General features: G+C 64.0%; 1 protein-coding gene across 3 annotated transcripts in view; it reads right to left on the bottom strand.

Annotated features, from left to right (window-relative positions):
- The window catches only part of PEPD (peptidase D), a 123,699-nt gene that overhangs the window by 3,295 nt on the left and 111,740 nt on the right, over positions 1 to 8,664 (bottom strand). For all 3 annotated transcript variants that reach the window (XM_007470951.1, XM_007470952.1, XM_007470950.1), the window contains one exon: positions 1,745 to 1,929. In XM_007470951.1, coding sequence (XP_007471013.1) covers positions 1,745 to 1,929 — 185 coding nt within the window. The remainder of the gene's footprint in view (positions 1 to 1,744; positions 1,930 to 8,664) is intronic.

An 8,664-nucleotide genomic window follows, 5' to 3' on the forward strand; every position in this document is an offset into this window, starting at 1 on the left:
GACCTCCTTGGTCATCGTGGGCTCCCCGCTGCCCCAGAGCTGTGTGTACCGAGGGTGGAGGGTTTGCTCCAACTTGTACAGACAGCCTCCCCTCCGGAAGATTTCAGGACCACGACTCAAGACTGGGGGTGAGGGGAGCATGGAAGGGATCCCATGGGGCATAGGAGAATGTGCGTGCCCCAGCCCACTGACCATGACCCCCCACCCCACTTCAGGGCGCTAGCTCTCGGGAGTCTGCCCTATGGGGCCCACCAGGAACGGCCAGATCAGGGCTGGGAAAAGGATGGAGGCCGAGCTGAGTGGGGAGAAGACCCCAAAAAGGGAAGCAGCCGAGCGCCCAGCCCCTCGGGCCCGGGGACTTCAGCCTTGTTGGGGCTCAGGGGCCCCTGCCCATGCCGGGTCCACGCTGGCTTCTGCCTGGGCTCAGGGCTCGACGGGCCTCAACTTTACTGGGCTTCTGGCAGAAGAGACCCAGATGTGTCTATAGGCCTGAAATAAAACAAATGACTTTTATAGGAAAAGCCATATTTTTTCCACAATGTTTATCTGTCAGAAGAATAGACTCTGAGCACAAAGGACTGCTTACTGGAAAAGATGAAAACAGTTTGCTGCCAATTTTCTCTGGTGGAAAAAAAGTGCTTTGGCGACTAATGAATAACGAACCTCAGTTAACAATGTCTGGAAGGCCCAGCTCTTGGCTCCCTACGCACAATGTGATGGATAGAAATTAGGAAATTAAAACCGATTTTGTTTCTCCAAATTTAACTGTTTACACTTGAGGAAAAAATAATTGAATAATAATGCTTCTCTTGAGCAATTCCGCCCCCCCCCCAACCCCCAAATATCGTTCTTAGAGCTTTCAAAATACCCTGCAGCTAAGAGGCCAAGCCCAGTCTTGGCTAACTGGCTGGTGGGCCCCAGGGCGTGCACCGATTGCATAATGCGCCCCCTGCACTGCGGGCACCAGGCCAGACGGCAGGGCCGGGCTCACCGGCCAGGGAGGCTGCAGCCACCTGCCCTGCAAGCCTGCGGCAGGGCCTCCCAAAGCTGCAAGGACCATCTGGGTGGTCCCTTCAAGGGTCGGTCAGTAGGAGGGGGAGGGGAAAGCCTGGCCTGGAGACGCCCACACAAGCCTTCCTCCCCTGCCACGGGTACGTCCTAGAGACAAGGAGGCCAGCAGAGCGTGCTGGCCCAGGGGCCTGGGGAGCAGAGGTTGCACCAAGGAGGCAGCAGGAGTAGGACCTGTGAGGGGCGCTGGGCTCAGCTAGTCCCAGGAGGGACCAGGGCCAGCCACCAGCTGGTGGAGCCTCATCACCCCGTCTGAATGAAGCCAGAGGCATGAGGACATGACGGGTGCAGTGCCAGCCCCATCGCTAAGACCCAGCTTTGCGGCTCCCGCTGCCCTGTGGGGACCCCGTGCACTGCACACTGACAGTCTACCACCTTTCAGGGCAGGCGCTGCCCCCAGCGCACAGCCCGGGGCTCTGTGCAGAGCACGCCCATCCCACACCAGGTCCTGTGGAGGCAGCCACGGGTGGGGAGGCGTTGGGCACAGAGGGCATCAGGGCAGCGACCTGGGCCAGGACCAACCAATGGGTGAAGGGGGAGGAGGGGCAGCGGGCCTCGCCGGGACCCCATTCCTCCTCACCCCCGCCGTCTCCCAGAGCCCCAGCCCAGCCCAGGGAGGGCCAAGCCCAGCTACGGCTCACAGGCAGGCCACTCGGGCTGATGCGCCCACACTGACCTCGGGGTAGCCTCCCACGTCATGCACATCGATGCCCATGAAGTGGCCGAGCCCGTGAGGCATGAACACGGCTCCCAGGTGGGCCTGGACCATGGCGTCCACGCTGCCAGTCAGGACGCCGATGCGGGTCAGCTCCTCCAGATGGATGCGGTCGGCCAGGCGGTGCATGTCGGGCCACCAGACGCCTGTGGCTCAGAAGGGGGTTGCAATGAGCTGCGGAGTCCGGCAGCCTGGCCAGGGCTTCCCCGGGCAAGGTTTCGGGGGACACACGACGCCCTCGCACTGGCTGAGGCCGTGAGGGCCTGAGGTGAGGGGCAAGAGTGACGTGTCCCGGGCAGCCCTTCATGCAGGGCTTTCCCAGCACAGCTCTGGACTTGAGACCCTTCCTTTCTCTCCACTGTGCCCTCAGGGGCAGGCTCCTGTCACCCATGGTCACCACAGGGGCCCAGCCCATGTCGTGTCTGCTCCTGGGGCCAGGGGAGCCCAGTAAGGTCCTTGGCGCCAGGAGGAGAAAAGCGTCATGTCCCCAGCAGCGGACGTGGGGCGGCCTCAGTGAGCCCCAGACTGAGGCCCAGGTCCAGACGTTGCCTCAGCGCCTCAGCTGGGGGTGGGGGGCATCCCTGCACACCCTGCAGGGGGCTGAATCATCCCCGGAGCCTCTGTGGGGAGCAAAGGTTTCTGGGATGAAAGTGCAGCTGGCACTACGTCATGGGCAAACCGGCAGGGGTCTGTGGCCCTGTCTGCTACAAGCGCTAGGTGACCACCCCTGTCGCAGCCCAGATGTCCAAGCCCCAGGCTGCTAATCAAACTCATCTTTGCCCCATCCTTCTGGGGCAAAGGTCACCGTGGAGAGTATCCCCAGTAACCAACTTTCGAGGAGGGCAGGCTGTGCAGGGCTCAGGGGCTCAGCCCTGCCTGGCGCCCAGGGAGGCCCTTAGGGGCTGGAGCCTAGGGCCCTCAGGGAGCCGCATCAAAGAGCCTCGGCCGTCACTGGGGCACGGCTGCCTTGGCCACTGGGCTCCATGGGGTCCCCACCTTCAGCCTCACTCGAGGGTGCTGGGTGCTCAGCCTAAGCACCAGACAAGGCCTTAGGCTGGCAAAAACCCCCACCCCATCCTACGAGGGTGGAGCTGGGAGCAGGCCATGTGTCGGCCGAGGCTAGCAGCCCCAGTACACTCAGGGCCAGGTGGACAGGGTGGGACCGGCACCCAGAGAGGATGGCCAGTGCCGGTCCCTGTGGCCCCCTCCACGTGGGGAGTAACCCCGGCTCCCAAGGGGCCTCCCAGCCATGCCCTGATGATCATGGGAGCACTGGGACCCCACACCCTGAGGGGCCCTGTTGGACCCTGCGCTGGTGAGGGTTAGGCCACCAGGGTCTGAACCTCTGGCTGGCAGAGGGCAGATGATGGGCCCAAGGGGTAAAAGGAGATGAGAGCCCATCCTGGGACACATACCCTCCCCTCTCACATGCTCTTGCTGGGCACCAGTCCCCCACGTGGGGGCCCCCTTTCCTGCCAGAGACAGTGGGCCCACGGCTGGGGTCTTGGGCTGGCTGGAGGCCCAGGGCTGATCCAACGTCCTGGATCCCCAGGGTCCAGGCTCTGAGCAGGTGGTGCTGCGGCCTGGCCAGTTCACAGGAGAGTGGCCAGCCCTCGGCCCAAGCTGCAGGGAGGCCAAGAGTGGAGGATGCCCAGTCTTGTCCCGAGGCTCAGCCTCCTTGGAATCCAGCTCCTGAGTCCAGCCCCATTCTACCTGCCCGGGCCCACCACATGGGGGTGGCATCCTGGGGTCTGGAATCTGGCTTTAACCACGTCAGCGTGGGGGGCCAGGTCTGCACCCCTGAGGATGGAGCCGGCATGGGGGGCTTTTCTCTGATGGTCTGGCATCCTGAAATGGAGACCTGGGTAACCGGGTCCCACCTTGGCCGCTCACCTGCCGTGTGACCTGGCCAATCCTTCACCTCTGTGAGCCTCAGACGCCTCCTTTGTCAAACAGGGCCACAACGCTGGCCCCAGAAAGCCGGCTGTAGAGGCTCTGGCACCTACTGGGGGACCAGCTCACTAATCCCCCCAAACTGTCATTAGCCACCTGTGGCCAGCCAGACCCTGGCTTGGACACGTGACAGTTCGCTGCGTTCCTGGGGCACAAGCCAAGCCTGCCCCAGCCTCGGCCGCCGCTCTCTTTCTAAGACCGACCCACCCACCTCGACCTCCTCGGGTCAGGCCACCTGTGTTCCGGAAGCACACTGAGGTCTCTGCACGTCAGACCCTCTCCAGACCCGGGTGGCCTGTGACTCCTCATCCTCGAGGTCTCAGCGGAAACGTCAGCCCCTCCTGGGGTGACACCCTCCACCCCACCCCCGCCGTCGTTCTCTCTCTGCTGTCCTGGCTGCTTCTCTCCTCTCCGTGCACCTTGTTCCTGTCCAGCAGGTGTGCTTCCTTGCTTCTGGGTCTGTCCACCAGAAGGGTGGCTCCCTCCCCCGGGCACACCAGAGCCTGGCGGAGCGGGTGCCGGTTCAGGGCTGAGCGCGTAGCACACTCTTTTCTAAGGTCTGCTCCCGCCTGGGGCTCTGGGCCGAAAGAGCCCCCAGGCAGCCCAGCGAACTCGGCTCCTGTCACTCAGCCTGGCCCCTGGGACTGAGGAAGGGCCGATGCCCCAACCCCCAGCAGCTCCATCTCTCTTGGGCAGGGCCTTTTCCGGCGGCCAAGAGAGAGGCCCGGGAAGCGGTCTGACTTCAAGCCTGGCTAGCTCCCACGGCGGGGCTGCGCTCTCGGCCCAGCCGCAGCAGAGGGTGGGACGCAGGTATAAATCAAGCTCCGCGCTGGCAGCTCGGCTCTTCTCCTGTCCTCGTGGCCCCTCGTGGGGGCCGGACGCGCAGGCCCCGGCGGTCCCCACGGCGCCTCTAGTCTTCCTTGCCTGCGTGCCCTTGGGGGAAGGCCTTGCACACAGCTCTCTTGGCCGGGAGTGGGAGTTTCTGCCTGCGTGTGGTTAGGGTTGTGACAGTGATTAAACCTCCAGCAACTTGGCCCCAGCGTCTGGCCCGGATGGTGGTTACGACACCCACGGCCAGGGCAGGGGCCCCTGAAGTGTGTGGAGGTTACTGTCCTAGGGCTAGGCTGGAGGGGTGGGCACAGGCCAGAGGGCCTCCCTGTCCACCTAACGCCCCGACGCCCGGGTTCCTCAGCCTCTGCAGCCCGCAGGCACCCCTGAGCCCACACGCCCGGCCAGGGGCATCGGCAGTCCCCCAAGCCTGCTCCTACTGGGGATGCCACGCCGGGGATCACACTGCAGAGACTGGGCACCATCTGCCCTGCCCACCCTCCCACCTCCACCAAGCACCAAGTCTCGTCCCGTCTTCCCGAAACATCTGAACCCGGTGCCTCTGTGGGCCCCCACCTCTCCTGGACCCCTGCCTGGTTCCTCCCCAGTCCTCGCAACGCCTCACCCCGGCTGCATCCTGCACAAGGCCGGGACACCAGGACAGTTGGAACACGGAACAGACCATGCCAGTCCCCCACCCGCCGAGGACAGAGCCCCGAGCTCCTCGGCCCGGCTTCCCACTCCAGCCTCATCCCTCACCCACTCCCAAATGCTGGTGCCCCCGTGCCTTCCACCTGCTGTTCCCTCAGCTGGGACCACCCCCCTCCAGGGCCCTCACCTTCCCAGTCTCACTCCCGTTCCTCCTATGGGCCTTTGTGTTGAGGCTTTCTCCAGGAAGCCCTCTCTGACTGCCCCTTCCCGTGCTGCCAGAGCTAAGCACACGGGCACAGCCATGGCAGGTCGTGGCCTCTGAACCCTGAGAAGGCGGGGCCGATGCCCTGCTCCGAGGCTGGTAAACATTTGGTCTGACCGGGAGCCCCTGCCTCCCTCGTGGCTCTCTTGCAGGCAGTGCTGTGACCTCATGGGCCCAGGATTCAGGTGTGCCCCCCACCCCGCTCCTCTGTGCACTCAGACCCCAGGGTGGCAGGGCAGCATCTGGGTTTGCACCGCATCACCTGCCTTTTGGCTCAGAGGGACCAGAGTCCCAGTGCCCAGGCCCCACTATGTATCCAGAGCAGCCCCAAGTCACTGGCTGGTCTTCTGTGCCCACCTGGCCCCCCTCAGACCACACCTTCCCCTGCTGGGCTGGGAGCCTGCTGGGCCTGCTGCCTGGGCCGGCTCCTTGGAGCCTCGGCAGCATCCATCACAGGCTTGAGGCCTCCTGCCCAGAGCGTGACAGCCCTGGGGGCTCTAAGGCCCTGAGCCGAGCTGGGAAGGCAGCAGAGGGCCCCTTGAGCTACGTCCTCACAGCCCCATCCAGACAAAGAGCTCACTTCATTTGAAGACAATGGCCCTCGGGGGATGATAGCGCGCCAGGCCCTGGGGGTGCAGGAGGGCAGGCTCAGGGCCAGGGTCCCAGGGCAGGCCCCACGGGCTGCAGGGAACTGTCTGGCAGGCCGCACTGGCGCAAGGCTGAGGGCTTCCAGTCCACCCCACCACACAGCCCTGCCTGCTGCCAGGACCTCTGGGGACCCACTCACCCTGCAGAAGGACAGGGGCAGCACGTGCCCAGGCTGCAGGCGCCTCGATGCCGAGTTAAGCGTGGCTGCCTCACGTGGTCTCCGCGTGGTCCCTCCCCGCCCTCCCTGGCAGACAGGCCAGGGAGGGCGGGGACTCACCCACTGCCCTTCGGCCAGCAAGGGAGCCTCTCAGGCCAGAGTGGGGACACAGGGCCCTCACCAAACACAGCCCTCCCTATCTTGGCTTCTGCCAGAGGGCGCTCACGATCTGGGTGGCACGGTCTCCCAGCACTTCTGCCTGCCAGAGCCCTGCGTTCCGCACCATGTCTAAGGGGAGGCCTGCGGGGAGTCCTGCTGCTGCAGCCCCTGCCCCCGCCCCAGGGAGTGAGGCAGAGCAGGCAAAGGTACCCTGACCCCAGAAGTCTGCAGAACTGCCCCGCCCTGCACCTGCGGCCACAGCTCAGACACTGGCTCTGGCCCCAGCCTTCCCCACAGTGCCTCCTCCCCTCATGTGGGCTGGGGCGGAGGTGGGGGGTGGTCCCATCGGCAAGCTCCTGGGTGTCCGTGGAGACGGGGTTGGTGGGGGTGGACATGGAAGCCTTGGAGAACTTCGACTGCACCCGGCCAGAAGCCGGCACGTGGCCGCTGCATCCCCTCCCGTGGGGCAAATGAGGGTGGCGTTCTCCCAGGTGTGGCAGCTGCCTGGCCTGCCCCTGCCACCACGTGCGGCCCCCTGAGTGAGCTCAGCCCTCCTTCCCTGGCTGTCTCTGAGTGGCAGTGAGGGACGCTCCCCCTCTGACCCCAGGCCTGCTTTCCTCAATCCCGGGGCAGTAGGCCAGGATCTGGTATGCTCCGAGCACTGGTCCCTGCCTCTCCTCTGGGCATCTTGCTGTGACCCCGGCCGCCTTTATTTACTCTTCCCTGGAAGGCTCAGGAAGCAGTCACGCAGTCTCAGCGGGTGTTTGTCTTGGCCCAGGAGCCAAACCCACAAACCAGGGGCATTTCCGCTAGGATAGGGCACAGGGCTGACCTGGCCACGGCCTCTGAGCTGCCTGTGTGGAGGCGACCTGCCCCAACGTGAGAGCAGCTCTGTGGGCAGGACCCCCATCCCGCCCGGCCTGTACCGCATGTGGCCCCTGGGGAACTGTGTGTCACAACCCTGAAGCACGGGGAGTGGGCTGGGGAAGCTCTGCGGGGGCTCTGCTCCAACCCCCACAAGGGAACTTCGAAGCCACACTGTGCGCTGGGGAAGGCCTGCCTCCGTCTGCAGGGACCAGCTCAGCTGAGCCCAGCCTGGCCGGGCCTGAAGCCTTATAACTAACTGCCCCTGAAGTGACATGGCCAGGAAGACCCACGGGACCTCGGTGTCAGCACCACACACCAGGCCCTTTTAGTGCAATGTGTGGCCCCGAGGACCTGCCTGTGGGCCCGGCAACCTTCTGGGCAGAGTTGGCATTGCTTGGTTGGCCGACTGAGCTGGCCGGGGCACCAGCTGGGGAGGTGCCACCCAGGTCCTGCCCAGGTCGCAGCAGGTTTTCCTGTGGGTGGGTGGGGTCAGCCAGGCCTTGGCCGCCACCTGTCTCAGCACAGGGACGGGGCTAAGCAGTGCTAGGGACGTGAAGCCCGGAGCTCCAAGGTGAGCGAAGAGCCCCAGGGGAGACACTGTCCCTCCAAATCCCTACCTGCCCGACATCCCGCCAACCTTCCCCCACCACCACCGCCATATGCCTTGGCCTCACTCTGCATGCCCCTTTGTCTCCAGCGTGGAGTGCGGCAGCAGCCTTCCATCCTTCCGTACCGCGGCCCGGCGCCAGGCTCGGGTCCACGCAGGCCCACACCACGCTCCCAGAGGGACCCGCCATGGGGCGTGGGTGCACAGGGGTCACGGAGCTCACCCAGAGGAGCGTCCACCTCGGGGGCCAGGCACCTCCACCCACTCTCACTGGCCCAAACCTCTTGCTACATCTGGAACGCCTATCACTTAAACGACCGATGTTCAAAGCTAAGCAGAACCGTCTATTCCTTCTCTCGCTGGGGTAAAGCGAGGGTGTCAAGGGAGGAGGAGGAAATGCCCCTCGCTCGGGGTGACTGCCCCACACAGGCCGGGTTTTACAGGTCACAGGTCACACATTCTGAGGTTTAAAGGTCAAAAAGTATAAAAAGGCTCCTGGTGAACACTCTCCCTTCTCCCCACGCCCCACCCTGTCTGTCTGGTTCCCTTCCTGCACCTCTTCTGTGGATTTCCAAGCACATGTGGATCCACGTTCTTGCCGTCCTGTTTTTCACAAAAGGGGGTCCCCTGGCCACCCCCTCCTGCACTTCTGTGTCTTCATGCAACAGTTTGCCCTGGAGGTCTCCATATTAATTCCTACCTAGAGGGAGCTGCTTTTATTTTTTTATTCTTTTTTTTTTTTTTTTTCG

Source organism: Lipotes vexillifer, unplaced genomic scaffold (genome assembly GCF_000442215.2).
Source record: "Lipotes vexillifer unplaced genomic scaffold, Lipotes_vexillifer_v1.1 scaffold182, whole genome shotgun sequence".
NCBI classification, from domain to species: domain Eukaryota; kingdom Metazoa; phylum Chordata; class Mammalia; order Artiodactyla; family Lipotidae; genus Lipotes; species Lipotes vexillifer.